Raw genomic sequence first — 17,677 nt, 5'->3', positions numbered from 1 at the left:
CACGCACACATATACACCATAACTAAAATTTTTCTAAAGTTTTATTCAACACCTAGTAACATTTTTGCAAGAACTAGTATCTATTTTTTTAAACAGCATACACGCATAGACGATAAAAACATCTTTATATATAAAACTGAAGTTGTGTGTCTGTCTCCTACGATTTAGATTCCTAACTACTCCCACATTTTGCGGTGCAGTTTAACCAAAACCGGGTATCTTATAGTCGTGATTCATATCGATCCCTTCTGGGTATTAGCGCGCGTCTACGATGAGTCTACGATTTTAAAAAAAATTTACCATAATTTTTTTTCCATTTTAATGCATTTTTTCGCTATTATATAAGGGAAGTAACTCTCTAAAAATGTCTACGATGAGTCAACGATTAAAAAAAATTTACCATAATTTTTTTTCCATTTTTAATGCATTTCTTTGTTAATCTTTGGCTATAACTCTCTAAAAATGCTTATATAGTTATTTCCCTTACAAATCCGAGCAACGCCGGGCGATACTGCTAGTTGTTTATAAAGGGTAAAAAAAAAAAGTTTAGAAATTCAATACTATATTTTAAGTCCTCAAGTTTGATGATTTAAGTATTTTTCTCTACACTAATTTTTATCTATAAGTGTATTTATTGTAAGACTTGGGATATTTTAGTACTGCACGGTGTACACAAACAACTTCTAAAACGCACATGTACCAAAAATTAAAAAACAAACAAAAAACAAGTCGGTGCATGTGATTCTTAGATGTTTAATATTTCTTTGACGGCTCGGAACTAAAAACTAATCTAAATATTAGGTTGTCCCAAAAGTTCGTAAACACTTGCGGGCGATCTTTCGTCTCTAGTAGACCTTTCCGTCGATTTCCGTAAAAAAATTTTTTTTTTACATATGGGCTTGCGGGAACTTTTGAAGTAATATACATACATATACACATACACCGAGTATATTTGCGAAAATTGAAATTTTACTCGCCAAGTACTAACAAAAACAACAAAAATTATTCCTCAAAATAAAGACCATTATTTTCCAAGACTTTCTACGAACTTTTGGGAGGACAACCTTATATTTATTTTGATTACTCTTCATTTAATTTAGAATTCTAATATCAAATTAATTTTATTTTAATCTAAAGTTATATAATAAATATATATTGGAAAAATAAATATTGATCAATAAAATAAATTATGTAACAGAAATGCAAATATTTAATCTTTTCTATATTGTTTAATATTTAGAGACAGTATATTTATATCTTGGTATAACTATTAAATGGTAATAAATTATTTTAGTCTAATATTTTAGAAAATTCGACAGCTCCCGGTCCTATTTCAAAGTGTAAGTCACCCCCAAGCTAAAGTAAGAGTAATCAGCAGCAATTGTCTTTTGTACAACAACCTCTACAGCCATGCTGCTTTCTTTTGGATGTATTCAAATAACAGGAGAGTTCGTCCAAAGGGACGTAAATCTTAGTCATGGTCGCCATTTGCACGTTTATGGCGCTTATGTGAACACGCTAGTAAGTAGAAAACAATGACTCTGAGTGTTGATTTCGGCAATTTTCTTTGAAAAAGGAAGCAAAAAGGATATTATGTCTTTACCACCTCGGCAACCTATAGGAATGCCACCTATGGTACCTGGTATGATGACACAAGGCTATACTTTTCCAACAATGGGTATGGTATCTGTTAGTCCGATGGGACTCATACCTCCTGTTATACGACCAATCGTAAGTACAAGTTCTACTTCTACATTGACTCAAAGTAAACCAAAAAAGATAGAAAATAAAGTAAATGACAAAAAGAAAGACAAACCACCAGTAACGACAGTATTTGTGGGTAACATCAGCGACAGAGCGCCAGATGCGATGGTTGGACTAATGCTACAGAAATGCGGCGACGTTTTGAGTTGGAAACGGGTACAAGGAGCATCCGGGAAAATGCAAGCCTTCGGATTTTGTGAGTATGAAGATCCTGAAGCTACACTCAGGTGTATCAGGCTTTTAAATGATTTTGAAATTGCTGATAAAAAGTTAGTTGTGAAAGTTGATGCTAAAACTAAAACTTTGCTAGATGAATACGAGAAGAAAAAGAGCGATGAGAAGGTTGCTGAGGCAAAGGTGAAAGAGGATGGTGAGAAAGAGAAGGAGAAAAAGGAAGAAGGAGAGGAATCTGAACAGGAAACACCGGAGACTACGAACGGTGATGGTCTTGACGATAGCACTAAATGTGAAGATAGTATTATCAAAGCAGGTCTGGATGCTATTCTCAGGGAATTTGCTGACGATTTGGCTAAAGAGCCACCTGCAGAGAAAGAGAAAGACGGTAAAGGTATGCACAGGAAAAATAAGGAAGAAAAAATTCAGGCCGATAAGGGTCTTGATGATATGGAGCTGGAAGAAGACACCAAAAATATTATCAACAGAGAAATTAAGAGCTTCCGAGATCTTCATAAAGATGAGGAAGTAAATGATAAAGAGAATCGAAACCGTGAAAGTACTTCTCAGTCAAGCAGTCGAAGACGACACGACGATTCCAGAGCACGGAAGGATAAAGTTCATAAAAGTAAAGTTTTCCAAAGAGATCGCAGCCATTCTAGAAGTTCTTCCCGAACACGATCTAGGTCTAGATCTGAATCACGGTCACGGTCCAGGAGGGATAAATCTCGAGAAAGATCCAGAGAAAAATCAAGAGACCGGTCAAGGGAAAGGTCAAAGGACAGAGATCGTCGGGGTCGTGGTCGAGACTTTGAAGAAGAGGAAGAAGCTTTGGAAAGACGTAAGCTGGAAAAGAAATTCCGTGAGAAAGAAGCAGCATACCAGGAACGGTTAAAGAACTGGATGCTCCGTGAAAAGAAGCGTATGAGAGAATATGATAAAGAACGAGAACGTGAATCCGCTCGTAAAGCTGAAGAGTCTAAAGAAGCTCGACGTCTGAAAGAGTTCCTGGAAGACTATGATGACTTGCGAGATGATCCAAAGTTTTACAAAGGTAGTGCTCTTGCCCGTCGACTTAGTGAACGAGAAGTTGAAAAGCAATTAGATGCTAGAGACAGACAGAAAGAAAAGGAAGAATTAGAGGAAATCCGATTGCGACTCTTACAAGAAGGTCATGAAGATGCTGAAGCCGAAATTGCTAAAATGGAACAGGAAAGAGATGAACACCTGAAACCTCGGCTTCACTTACTTCCCCAGTCACCTTCTCCTGTTAAGAAACCCCGAACTCCACCTCTTCCAAGTCCCAGGAAAGAACCTAAAGGTGATTGCGAGATAATGGAGATCAAACGTAGTCCTCCACCAAAAATGCAACCAACATTAAAACCTGTTGAAATCCCTTCCATCGCCAACAATTCCAAAAGCCCATCTTCTGGTATGGATAGACCTCTTCACAAAAACCTGGACAGTAACATGGAACCAAGCATTTCATCGAATGCTAAAGATGAACCTGCTAAAATTGGTTTTAGTTCAATAAAAATTGGAAGTTCAGACAGTCCTAGTGAAAACACTTCTTTCAAAAAGAAAAGGATAACTGTTGGTGATGTTTTCAGTCAAGATGATGACAGCACGGATGTAGTGAAAAAGCGCAAACTTGTTCCATTAGATTATGATGAAGAGAAATCCGAAAAGAAAACAACCACAGCCGAAGAAAAGAGACAGTTGATCAAAAAGCTTATTGAGCAAATTCCAACAGGGAAGGATGAATTGTTCTCTTATCATTTAGACTGGAATACAGTGGACCAAACTCTTATGAACAAGCGCATTAGACCTTGGGTAAATAAGAAAATAGTGGAATACATTGGTGAGGAGGAGCCCACTTTAACTGACTTTATTTGCCAAAAGGTAATTGGACGTAGTTCTCCGCAGAGCATCTTGAATGACGTAGCCATGGTTCTTGATGAAGAAGCTGAGGTGTTTGTTGTCAAGATGTGGAGGTTACTCATCTATGAGACTGAGGCTAAGAAAGCTGGACTTGTCAAATAATGTGACAATTCTCTCACATTTAAAAAAAAAAAGAAAAAGAAAAGTATAATTGTCAGACCCTTCTACATAAACATACAAATTCAGCATCTACAGATTGCAGCAAAGACTAAAGATTCATTTATTTTTTTAAATGCCTTAATTTCCCCTACTCCCATGCTCTCCAATTCCTTTTAATGATTAAATTTTTTTTTTCTAGTTTTTGTCTTTCCCACCCCCTCCTATTTCCTTCCAATTTTCATAATCCAGTTCTCTTGCACTTTTACCTTACATTTCAGTTAATGTTTTCTCCTTGCCAATCCATACTCATTGTTTCTTCTATAAATTTCATTCCCTTCCTCTCTTTTCTCAACTTTAAAAAAAAGACAACAGCAACAGTAGTAGTAACAACAACAATGCTCTGTCCAATTTTGTGGGGGATAAACAAACAATGAAATATGCTTGATCAAAAATCAAAGACAACTTTATTTTAATGCTTCTCAATAATTCATATTTTATGTGACAGCAGTGAAGTTTGAGTTGGTGTTAAAATAACAACATTACTTGAAAAAGCATTTTTTTTCACAATTACAACTTTAATAAACAACACTACAAATTTTTGAATTCATAGGAAAAATTACCAAAAGAAAGATAGAGCTGATAAAGAACTTTTTTTTTTGTTTTTTGTTTTCATTCTCCTAGCAAGTATTTTTTATATCTCATACTTTTCTGACTATATCAACTCAACCTTGCTGGAGAAAGGAAAAAAAATGTTTCATTTTTTGCTTTTCATGAACAAAAGACAGACAAATTGAAAACATAAACCAGGAAATAAATAATTTGAAACCTGTACCAAAGGAGTGGAATGATTGATTTAAAAGCAGTACAACTTAGTTTGAAGCAGTAACCAGGTGTACTCACCCAAATCTTCATGGTGAAGCACCACTTCTCTTTTCTTTGTCTTTTTTTTTTTTTTTTTTGTCTTCTGAATTTCTGGTTTTGATTTTGTACATTCTTACTTCCTCAATGAGGTAAGCATATCCATTAAAGTAAAGACATTCCAATGAAGAAAATGAATATTATTTTATTATATTTGTCACATACATAAATATATATATATATATATATATATGTATATATATTTATATATATTATATATATAAATTGTATTAATTTAAAACCTAATTGTTCTTCAGCTACCTCTACAGAGTTTCGTGCATTACCTGTATATGCAATATCTATAGGGAAGGGGCGTTACTCTAGTTGTGTTACCACCTTTACAATTTCATCATTTAACATGCCTTAACACACATATGTGCAGCTTGTACCTAACCAATAGTTCTTTACTATTTGATTAACAAATATTCTTTTATTTACTCAAACATAATCTTCATTTCCTATCACTGGAGAAAACTTCACAAGATATTAGTTTTCCTTTCAGAAAAAATACTTAATTGACAAAGTATGAAGAAAATACTTTGTGATGTAATATAAGTTTTGCTTACACTTTCATCAGATAAGTTGCTGAGTGGAAAGGTATTAGTTTGCTAGTTCATGTATTATGTGTTCAAAATCACAAGGAATTTTGCAAATGGTATCTATAATAGCAGACCATCTTTTCTCAAAGTACATTGTATTCCATCTATCTATCATTATGAAACAAGCTAAGCATTGATCTTTATGATGTACACATCCCTTGGAGACAGGCTGTTCACATTGTGAGTTCAAATTCCACCATGGTCAACTTTGCCTTTCATCCTTTTGGGTGGATAAAATAAAGTACCAGCGAAGTACTGGATTTAATGAAATTGATCGACTCCACCCCTCAAATATGCTAGCCTTATGCCTTATTAAGTAGTGACATGAGTTTAAACAGTTGTAGTCCATGGTGGGAATGATAAAGCTTCAACAAATTTCTGTTATCTATAGTTTCTTTGTACTTGTCTCACTCATCCCCATAAAGGCAAAACGGCTTAAGAGATAAGATCTCTAACTTAAGTCTCTGAGTTTATATCTGCTGTGGATGATTTACTGCATCACTAGACAGGACACAATTCTGTGCATCTCTTCATTTAGCTCTGTAAAGATGAGGAACAAGTACACAACTTTGTGCAATAGAACCATTTGTTGTCATCAAAATTATTCGTTCTCCATCACCCAAGGAAAGCTGCAGGTGAATCTGTTACATTAGAACTCAACATTTGTATCTAATGTTGAGAAGCCAGTGGATTACATAAATATGGGAAGATATGAAAGTTTACCAATTTAGGCAGTTTCTCTTTCATTCCTCACTGAATCCTTGATGGTAATTAACAGTTATATCTGTTTGGATTTTTGGATTTAACCCTTTTGTTACTATATTTATTTTGAGATGCTCTCTATTCCTTTCAATTACTTCAAATATAATAAAGAATTTAGTAAAATAACTTAGTTACCATTTAGCTACTGTTAGGAACATAAATTGTGACTAAGGTTTGGTGGAAGATTTTAATTCAAAACTTATGAAAACAAGACATTTGTACTCAGAGCCAGAGCCGGTTTCAGCCGGGTTGGTATCAAAAGGGTTAAGATATTGAATGAAAAACTTCATTTTTCTAAATAGAAAATAATCTTATGTTTTACGACATTAATTAATGACTAACAACAGAATTAAAAGGTGAGAAAAGTTCATGATCTAAAATTAGCTTAGGCAAAAAGTAATTTTCACTTTTAACTATTTTGTTTTAATTTCCTTTGAATTTTTCTAGAATATATAGTAATCTTAAGCATTTTTTCATTCTGGTTATTTCTGTCTTTTGCCTATTTACATTTAAGTTGTTATTTATGACTAATTAACTGAATTGCTAATGGGGTGTTCTAACAACCCATACTCTACCCTAATTTTAAATAAAGGGTATGCTAACTTTTCAAAAATTAAACTTTGAAGCATATATATATATATATTATATATATATATATAGACATATATATATGTGTGTGTGTCTCTCTCTCCATGATCATACTACACTAGTTATTAAAATATTTAACAGCTGAACATAATATTTTTTTCATTTGAAATTCGATAACTTCCAACAATGTAGTAAATGTTTATTCAAATTTTCAGCAAGGTTTCAAATTTGCTTTCAATTTTCTGTTGAAATATTTAATTTATATTTTTAGAGATGAGTTGCAACCACCTTGCTGCTGATTTCTTGGATTGTTAGCACCATCATTTGTGTTTTATCTGTTTATCTACCTTAACATTCAATCTTTCTTATTTTCCAGTTGTCTTCAAGAGTTGTATTTCTATATATATATAACATATTTTCAGGCTAAGATTGAACTTACAGCTGTTACTTCTAACAGTTTTAGTGAAACTGATGTGATTAAAAGTCCTATTCCATCTTATACAAGAATATAGGAGTGGCTGTGTGGTAAGTAGCTTGCTAACCAACCACATGGTTCCGGGTTCAGTCCCACTGCGTGGCACCTTGGGCAAGTGTCTTCTGCTATAGCCCCGGGCCGACCAATGCCTTGTGAGTGGATTTGGTAGACGGAAACTGAAAGAAGCCTGTCGTATGTATATATATATATGTGTGTGTTTGTGTTTGTCCCCCTAGCATTGCTTGACAACCGATGCTGGTGTGTTTACGTCCCCGTCACTTAGCGGTTCAGCAAAAGAGACCGATAGAATAAGTACTGGGCTTACAAAGAATAAGTATCGGGGTCGATTTGCTCGACTAAAGGTGGTGCTCCAGCATGGCCACAGTCAAATGACTGAAACAAGTTAAAGAGTATATATAATGGAGCCACTGTTTGGTGAAACACACTCAACCTCTTGTAAATATAGATTTGATACTCATAAAAGTATTGGGTAATCGTTAATGAATGCTTGACTGGTTTTATGTATAACATAAAAGCAAGCATATAATAATTGTTTGTTGGTAAGCAGAATTATTTCTTCAAAGCTGAAAGGTTTGTGTGATTAGCTTTATTGTTGGCTATCAATGAAGCTAAAATAAGTTATTTTAGATTTACTAACGGGTACGCTTGACTGAAGTCAATGACAAAAAACTTTAAAGTTTTTAGGTATGACAAAATAATCCTGTTTACTCATAAAATTCTACACATTGCTAACATAGTTGTGTATTGTTTATATGAAAACAAAACACACACACATATATATATATAAAGGTAGCACCTGAAGATAAGGAAACATTACTGAACATACAGAGGTTATTCAAATCCAAAGTATTTGACTACTAGAGGAATTAACTGACCAAAGATTAATGGATTCTACCCCAAGGTGGTTAGTTATGAAAAATATAAAAATTACCGAGGTAGAAACATAAGAAAGGTTGATTTATCTAAAAAATATCTCATAACTTTTTAATTATATAAATATATATATTTTCTTTCTGCAAACTCCTATTGCAATTTAATAGAAGCATCAGAAACTGATCAAAGGAACTCTATTGGTGTTATCAGTATCAACTTAGTTTACAGCTGAAAGAAACTTAATAGTTTCTAGAATAGGAAATATTGGAAAGTGCAAAGGAGTATTTTCATGTACTGGGAGATGATGAACCTTTGTGGGAGGAGGCAATCCAGAAATAGTTTAGTTCAGGTATATATATATATATTTTTTTTTTTTCAAAATTATCAAGTGTTTAATTTCCAGTGCCAAGTTCAAATCCTGTTGTGGATTTAGCTTGTGAAGGTGGTACATGCTTCACTGAGCTGACTTGCTATAGATAAAGTCTCAGGTGAAAGCACTGAGCCAGTTTGTTATGGGATTCACCAAATACTCATAAAGTAACTGACTATCTCTGGGTACCTCCAGTTTACAATCTGAAATAATGTTTTGTTGTCATTCGAAGTTCCTCTTTACTTAATGTCACAGAGTTACATTAACCTGATCTTGACTGTATTATTAATGATAATTCACTGCCTATATGTTTTTCTAAATTTTCAAAGGGTTTAGTAAAATACGTCTTTTTTTTTTTTCCACTGGTATATTATGTTGGTGTTTAGAATACAATTTAAAACTATGAAAGAGGTTTTATCAAATGAAACCTTGTGTTATTTATGTAACAACAAGGTGTCAGTGAAGCTGTAAATTCAAATTTGAAACTGAGATTCAAAATGGGTTAACATTAAAAGTCATAAGCTAAACAATGTTTGCTAATCAAGATGCTTAAACTTATTTTCTTTGCATTAACTCTTTAACATTCAGATCACTCTGTCAAATGTAACATTTATTCACATTTTTTTTGTATTAATTGTGCATTATCTTGTGGCTTCAAGATTTTGATGCTATTGTTTATTATTAGAATGACATTGAGAGAAGTGAGCAGTCAGTTATTTTAACATAAAATAGGTAAAATATTTGGGTTGGATATTGCTGGCACTTGACTGTGGCCATGCTGGAGCACCATCTTTAGTCGAACAAATCAACCCCAGAACTTATTTTTTGTAAGCCTAGTACTTATTCTATCGGTCTCTTTTGTTGAACCAATAAGTTACAGGGATGTAGACACACCAACATCGGTTGTCATGCGATGGTGGGGGGACAAACACAGAGACATATATATAAAAACTTACTTGGAAATGGATGCATGGCATTCAGTTAAATAATAATATAAATAATATATATATATATGTTGGATCGTTAGCCCCTACATGCAATTTTTTTCTCTCCTTGTTTCTTTTCTGTGTATCTTTCTGTCAAAGAGCGTAGGCTCGAAATGTAAAAGACTTGTTTTATTTCTATTCCTGAGCGCCATACTAATACATTATTTGTTTGTACTCCACCTGCCTTCGTCTTTTGTTTATTTTCGTAAACCTTCCGTTATATATATATATATATATATATATATGCGCATATATAAGTACGGGACATCACCAACAGTAAACATGAAATACGAAAACAAATGAATTAAATACACAGATAAAGAGACAAAAAATGAAAAACAAGACAAGTAATACAAAGAATGACCCTTCATCAGTCGTCAGCTGTCTATCAACTCTCCATTGTCGTTGATTGCTCGAAATGAGGAGTAGATAGACAGCCAACAACTGATGAAGGGTCCTTCTTTCTATTATTTGTCTTGTTTTCCATTTTTTCTTGTTTTTTTGTGCAATTTCACTTATTTGTTTTCGTATTTCATGTTGTTTACTGTTGGTGATGTCCTGTACCCATATATGCATATATAGTGAAATCTATCATGGAGGACGCCATGATAGATCGTTAGCTCCTACACACATTTTTTTCTCTCCTTGTTTTTTTTCTGTGTATCTTTCTGTCGAAGAGCGTAGGCTCGTAACATAAAAGACTTTTTCTATTTCTATTCCTGAGCGCTATACTAATACATTTGTTTGTTTGTACTCCACCTGCCTTCATCTTTTGTTTATTTTTGTAAACTTTCCCTTTATGAATATATATATATACGACGAGCTTCTTTCAGTTTCCATCTACCAAATCCACTCACAAAGCTTTGGTTGGCCCAAGGATATAGCAGAAGACACCCAATGTGCCACGCAGTGGGACTTAACCCAGAGCCATTTCCGTAAGCAAGCTTCTTACCACACAACCACTGGGCTCAGTCACTTGTACACTTCATTTTCACTGGAGTGTGTTACAAGGGAGTGTTTGTGCATCTTGAGTGGAATAAATACCACCAGGTATTTTTGTTCGCTGTTTCTTCACAGCTCCTATCTGCCAAATTTTACTCACAGGGCATTAGTCCATTCAAAACAGTGGTAAAATACACTTACAGTGGAATCAAGTTTAGAATCATATGCTTGCCTAGTGAAATTCTTAACCACACAGCCAAGCATGACAATTTTTTCAATCATAGTGAATAACACATCTGTTCAAATGAAATTAGATATTCTTTTCTTTCTTATGAAAATATCTTCTATATACCACATAGTATATATATTTATTATATACAGGATGGGTGAAAAGTAAGTAGGCATTAAAAATTGGTAAAAAAATCCATATTCCTTTTATAAAGTTATTGAAACAAATGATACATGTTCTTTATTACATGAGAAAATGAAAGTAAATCTTCATATTTCAACATTAGCACTGGTGGCGTCGACCAGTTTCCTCAAACGGCCAGGGATGGAATGAACAAATTTCTGAAGACATCGTCTGGGATATCATTGAGAATCTCCTGAATCCGTGTCTCCACATTCTCCTGTGTGTGAAATTTTGTCTTGTATACCTTCTCTTCTGTGTAATCCCACAGGTAAAAATCACGTGGAGTGAGATGTGAACTTCTTGGAGGCCATTCATGGGGTTCGCATCGTCCCATCTAATGGCCTGGAAAATGTTGGTCTAATCATGCACGCACAGTAAGAGCAAAATGGGGTCGTGCACCATCCTGCATGAATATCAGGTCACCAATGTTATCCCAGCCAGACACTGGGGGCCACAGGTAATTTTCAAGCATCTGAAGATAGCGGCCCATATTCATGGTGTCATATACAGTCTAAAGACTCGTTGCTGTCATTCCTCACACACTGGTCACTTTTGGTCAAGCTTGCATCCTCTCGACCGTCATGTTCAAATCCTTATTACACGATGTCCAGTAATGGCAGTTGTGATGATTGATGAAACCACTAACATGGGATACAACCTTGTCACTCCAGAAGATGTTTTCAAACAATTCAGGCCAATCTTCATGCCAACCTAGCATTGAACTCTCCATATTCCATTTTGCGGTCACAACTTCCAGGTTTTAGCTCCTGCACATAATGGGGTTTCCACCGACGAAAATTCAATTCTTTATGCAACACTGTATTGTGTGTCTGTGGAGGCGCAATGGCCCAGTGGTTAGGGCAGCGGACTCGCGGTCGTAGGATCGCGGTTTCGATTCCCAGATCGGGCGTTGTGAGTGTTTATTGAGCGAAAACACCTAAAGCTCCACGAGGCTCCGGCAGGGGATGGTGGTGATCCCTGCTGTACTCTTTCACTACAACTTTCTCTCACTCTTACTTCCTGTTTCTGTTGTACCTGTATTTCAAGGGGCCGGCCTTGTCACTCTCTGTGTCACGCTGAATATCCCCGAGAACTACGTTAAGGGTACACGTGTCTGTGGAGTGCTCAGCCACTTACACGTTAATTTCACGAGCAGGCTGTTCCGTTGATTCGGATCAACCGGAACCCTCGTCGTCGGAACCGACGGAGTGCTTCCATTCCATCCACATTGTGTGTCTTGTTAGTCCACTTTCGCAAGCTGCTCGACATGTTGATTTTTGCGGACTGCAATTAAACATTTCCTGCACTGTTGCCATGTTCTTTGCTGATCTGGATGTGGTTGGACAGCCACTTGTTTTTGCATAGTTCACAGAGCCTCTGGTCATCAGCATTACATGACAACTTTTTATTGTCTCTGGACATAGTGTTGCAGGCTTACCTTTCCATGCATGCCACCATCTCTGAACCAAAACAATGGAATTCCACACTTCATAGTGTGCTACCATCTTAGCTCATTCCTGGACAGTCAAGTGACCAGCCATTTGAAAAAATAAGAAATAAGACCAATAAGAAAATAATAAATCCCCATTAGTGTTGTCTGTTTAAAAAATGTTTTCCTCTTGACTTCAGTGATATTAAAAATTCTATAAGCAGTTTCTGATTGCCTAGTTACTTTCCTCCCACCCTGTATCATCATCATCATCATTTAAAGTCCACCTTCCATGCTAGCATGGTTGTGTGTATATATATGTTTTATCATCATTGTTCTAACATGTATTTTCCATACTTTCATGAGTCAAAATTGATTGAAGCAGATTTTTCTCTGGCCAGATGCTCTTCCTATCACCAACCCTTGTTTCTCAGCTGGAAATGAATGATACTGCTTCTATAATGGTGTCATTTGCTTACAACTGTTATATGTTGTCATAACCAAGAAACACAAACACACACATCATCATCATCATATTAATGTCCACTTTTCCCTGCTGGCATGAGTTGGATGGAATTTGTTGAAATGAACTTTCTACACCCAGATGCTCTTCCTGTCACCGACCCTGAGCTTTTTCTAAATAAGGTAATATTTCTTCATGGCTAGACATGTTTTCACAGGAGACTGAAAATGATGACACTGCTTCTATATGAGTGACACACACACACACAAACGATGGACATCTTTCAGTTTCTGTCTACCAAACCCTCTCACAAGGCTTAGATTGCCTTGGGACTATAGTAGAAATCATTTGTTTAACCCTTTAGTGTTCACATTATTCTGCCAAACTTAATCCTTTTTATCCACATTGTTTTGAACTAATCATTCATTAATCTTGTAGCTATGAGATTTTGATGAGGTAGTTAATTTTTAAAATGATATTGTAGGGTTGGTGTGAGAGACCAGATCTGACCAGTTTGAACATAAAACAGGCAGAATACTTTTGGCCAGATATGGCCGGTTTAAATGCTAAAGGGTTAAGGTGCCATACAGTAGAACTGAACTCCAAACTCTGTTTGTTGAAAGTGAATGTCTTAACTACACAGCTATGCTTATATGTATAAGCCTCAGGCCAGTCATATATGTAGCCTCAAGCCAACCAATATCTGGTGAATGGAAATAATAGATGGAAAATGAGGTTTGTTGTATAATATATCTATATAGGCACAGGAGTGGCTGTGTGGTAAGTGGCTTGCTTACCAACCACATGGTTCCGGGTTCAGTCCCACTGCGTGGCACCTTGGGCAAGTGTCTTCTACTATAGCCTCGGGCCGACCAAAGCCTTGTGAGTGGATTTGGTAGACGGAAACTGAAAGAAGCCCGTCGTATATATATATATACGTGTGTGTGTCTGTGTTTGTTCCCCTAGCATTGCTTGACAACCGATGCTAGTGTGTTTATGTCCCCGTCACTTAGCAGTTTGGCAAAAGAGACCGATAGAATAAGTACTGGGCTTACAAAGAATAAGTCCCGGGGTTGGTTTGCTTGATTAAAGGTGGTGCTTCAGCATGGCCGCTGTCAAATGACTGAAACAAGTTAAAGAAAAAAAAAGTGTATGTTTAAATGTTGGTGTATTGACAGCATGGGGAAAATGGTCATAAAATAAAGCTTTTGAAAATAGTATCTTCTGCAGTGTGTGTGTGTGTGTGTAGTATACGTACATACTAATAAACAAACAAAATTGCTACATTCTTTTTGTACTTTTCAAAATGCTGTATTAGAACTAAAATGAAAGTAAAATGTTCTGCCATTCACACAACACATTCTATTTGTCAAATGACAGCCTTCTACTTCAATGCTATTACTATGATAATGAAATTAATTGTATACAGTGCTCAGGTGTACCACAACTTGTGTCAGAAAGTGCATATAAAGTACATGCAGTAATGTAGAAATGTCTGGAAAGCGAACAATGTATGAGTCAGATACATGCTTGTGTGTGTATGGAGGGGAGAAAATCAAGTGTAGTGTTGGCGAATCTCAGGAAGCATGGAAGTTTTGAAGGATGCAGTGCTCCGACAACTAACAACCGATGCCGGCAGTTTGTTCCATGCTTCAGCAACTCTCAGCATGGCACACTGTGGAGTGGTTGGTGTTAGGAAGGGCATCCAGCTGTAGAAGCAATGCCAGAACAGAATGGAGCTTGGCTAGGTCCCAGGCCTTGCCAGCTCTGGCCAAACTGTCCAACCTAAAAACACGTTAAATGATGATGATGATGACAAGCAAATTATATGTGGACTATTATTATTGAGTATTTAGTTATATCCATTCACATTCTCAGTTCAAATCTCATTGAGGTCAACTTTATTCTTCTTGTTCTCCAAAGGTCAGTAAAACAATTACCAGTTAGGTGTTGGTATTGATTTCCAGCACAAGGTCCATACATTCCATGCTGATGCTGGAAAAAAAAAAGACTATTGTTTTTGAGGGCTGTAAGTGTTAGAATCTGTACTTCATCAAAATAAATATCTCCACTGCCATGTTCTCTGCTTCTCAAGAATTAGCTCATTGCATCTGTATGTTTGTCACTAATTCTGTCTCTCATGCTAGCGAGTACAACCCAGTCTTTTCTCCCTAGAATGTGAACATTTTGAAGTTCTTTCTTAGTGCATGACTCTCTCTCTCTCTCTCTCTCTCTCTCTCTCTCTCTCTCTCTCTCTCTCTCTCTCTCTCTCTCAAACTTGAAATCTTCAAAGCCACAGTCGAACCAATTCTACTATATGGCTCAGAAACCTGGACGCTATCAAAGAAGCTTGAGAGGCGGTTGGATGGAACCTACACTCGCCTCCTTATGAGAGTTCAAAATCTCTTGTGGAAGCGCCATCCAACCAAAATGCAAATATATGGGAAACTACCACCTGTGTCATCTCTTGTGAAAGGTAGGAGAGTCCAGTTTGCTGGACATTGTTGTAGAGCTGAAAAAGAAGTAATTTCTACTCTTCTCCTCTGGAAGCCATCTACTCGCAATACCAGAGGGCGCACACTCTCCTACCCTGATGTAATCTCCAGGGATACAGGCATCCAGCAACAGGACCTCTGTAATGCCATGATGGACCGTGAAGTCTGGCGTAGCATGGTAAATTCCATTGTCTCGACCACGGTCGAACAATGATGATGATGATGCTCTCTCCCCTCCAGACATCACTTTGGAGCTGACTGGACTCATGTCACATCTACTCAAACATTCCCATCCTGCTTCTCTGTCCTCCAGTCTTTACCCTTCATATATCCAACATTCCTAGCTCCTTACTAATCATTACCCCAAGTCCTTCCAAAACATTAACCCTCTGGTGTTCCCTCTATGCTTATCTTTCCTACAGGTGTTGACTGACAAAGTTTCAAGAGTAACATTAATGGCATCAGCCTCACTGGTCAGGAATAGCTCTGAAAAGGCTATGGGCATTACACCTTCCTCTTGACTCAGTAAGTAAAAAAAGAAAAGAAAAAAAAATACAAAACAAAACAGCTGTTCAAAATTAATATCAGCCATATGAGTACCAGTTTTTGAAGGATTTATGGAAGTTAAGGGCATTGCCTGTTTATCTATTTAGGATCAACTTTACCTTTCATTTCTCTGGAGTTCTCAAAAATTACTAGTAAAGTATATTAACTGCATTTTTCTTTTAAAATTTTTGGTTTTGTGCCTCTGTAATGATCTAGCTAAAACAGTGATGATCTGACTAAACATTTCATTTCTCAGCGTTCAATCTTATTGTTTCTGCTCAGACATTTCACAGAATTTAACCATCTTTATTCCTCCATTAAAAATATTTGCCTAACGTGGAAATATAAAAATGTCTGTATTATTTTTGTTATCATTTAGGGTGGTGGATTGATAAAGCAGCTTTGACTTTTGTTCCCACTGAGGTGAACTTCACCTTTCATCTCTTCAGGCTCAGCGACATAAGAGACTTGAATGGTACACAAAACACCTTGCCATGTAACCTATAGATTCTAAGTTCAATACCACCATGGCCAACTTTGCATTTTATCTCCCCACACTTCAGTATTGGTAAAATAATTACCAGTGATTTATTGCAATTGATTAAATTGACTATACTGCTCTCCTAAAACGTGTGGTCTTGAACTAAAGTTAGAAATTATTATGATAATTATCTTTAATGTAGTATAATTGGAAAAACAGTACAATTCCAGACGAAATGCTTTACAATACTTAAGTTTTGTTTTCTGTATTCTGTTTTTAAAATCCCATTGCTGTTGGTTTTATATGTCATCATTTTGTGTTTGAATTAAAATTTTTATAGCTCCACTCTTAATCTGGCCTTGAACAGAGTTTAAAAAATATATGAAAAAATATTTTTTACTGTTTTTATTATAATTCTTTCCAATTTTATTTATGGGTTAGAATTTTACCATCTTATCTCCCATCTCTTTGTCAATAAATGATAATACGGTTTCATATTTAGTTTGTTAGTTATCAATTTATTGACATGATTTTTGTAAAATCCAATAATAGATGGTTTTTGTTTTGTTTTCTCAACTGAAACTTCTGTTCAAATGCAAGTCAACAAGGATACTTCTTCACTATTGCTTGACCTGCTAGAAATAGCAGTCAGTTTCTCTCAAATCACACCCAACCCCATCCTTTTATAAAAATGGACACAATGGACAGTGCCATTCTAAATATGCAAAATATAGAAAATGATGGAGGGATGGTCGTAGCTAGACTGCCTTTGATCATAGGTCTACTCAATCGAACAATATCTTTTACCTCTTGCTTGTTTCAGTTCATTGGATTGTGGCCAAGCTGGGGCACTGCCTTGAAAGGTTTAGTCAAACTAATTAGGTTTAGTAGTTTAAGTTTGGTACTTATTCTATTGATCTCTTTTACCAAAAGGGGAAATAAACAAATACTAGTTGTCAAGCAGTGGTGGTGGGACAAACACATATACACACACTCATATATGATGGGCTTCTACACAGTTTCCATGTACTAAATTCACTTACAAGACAAAGTATTGATCAACCTGAACTTGAAACTACATGGTTGCTAAGCAAGTTTCCTAACTGCACAGCCATGCTTGTTTAAATAAAATTTACTATTTCTACTAGTCAAAAATGTTTTTTGTTTGTAGAGTTAGTCATAATGGAATTAGTCTGACGTATAATTCCTAAATCGCCCCTGTCCTATATTTATTAGTCTTCATTCAGAATAGAACTTGACTATGCAAATGTTTGTAAAAACATTCAATTATTCTTCGCATAGGAAGTAGACTTTGATCCCTATTTACTGCTTAATAGAC

The 17,677-nt window shown here is 35.9% G+C and overlaps 1 protein-coding gene and 2 long non-coding RNA genes across 3 annotated transcripts; all 3 read left to right on the top strand.

Annotated features, from left to right (window-relative positions):
- Positions 1-1,413: 1,413 nt before the first annotated feature.
- On the top strand, positions 1,414-4,809 carry LOC115211643 (RNA-binding protein 25). The gene has a single exon (XM_029780275.2). The coding sequence runs from the start codon at positions 1,594-1,596 to the stop codon at positions 3,979-3,981; it is 2,388 nt and encodes a 795-aa protein (XP_029636135.1). The 5' UTR covers positions 1,414-1,593; the 3' UTR covers positions 3,982-4,809.
- Positions 4,810-7,591: 2,782 nt separating this feature from the next.
- LOC118763438 lies at positions 7,592-14,016 on the top strand. Its single transcript, XR_004999200.1, has 2 exons — positions 7,592-7,632; positions 13,876-14,016. It is a non-coding gene; the product is annotated as an uncharacterized LOC118763438 (long non-coding RNA).
- Positions 14,017-14,411: 395 nt separating this feature from the next.
- LOC118763437 lies at positions 14,412-15,936 on the top strand. Its single transcript, XR_004999199.1, has 2 exons — positions 14,412-14,845; positions 15,734-15,936. It is a non-coding gene; the product is annotated as an uncharacterized LOC118763437 (long non-coding RNA).
- The last annotated feature ends 1,741 nt before the right edge of the window (positions 15,937-17,677 follow it).

Source organism: Octopus sinensis, linkage group LG5 (assembly GCF_006345805.1).
Source record: "Octopus sinensis linkage group LG5, ASM634580v1, whole genome shotgun sequence".
In the NCBI taxonomy this organism is placed as follows: Eukaryota; Metazoa; Mollusca; class Cephalopoda; order Octopoda; family Octopodidae; genus Octopus; species Octopus sinensis.
This window is presented reverse-complemented; position numbering and strand designations above follow the sequence as displayed.

What these genes read in the sequence shown, in the direction of transcription:
- LOC115211643 (XM_029780275.2), top strand. Translation starts at nt 1,594, where the DNA reads ATGTCTTTACCACCTCGGCAACCTATAGGAATGCCACCTATGGTACCT.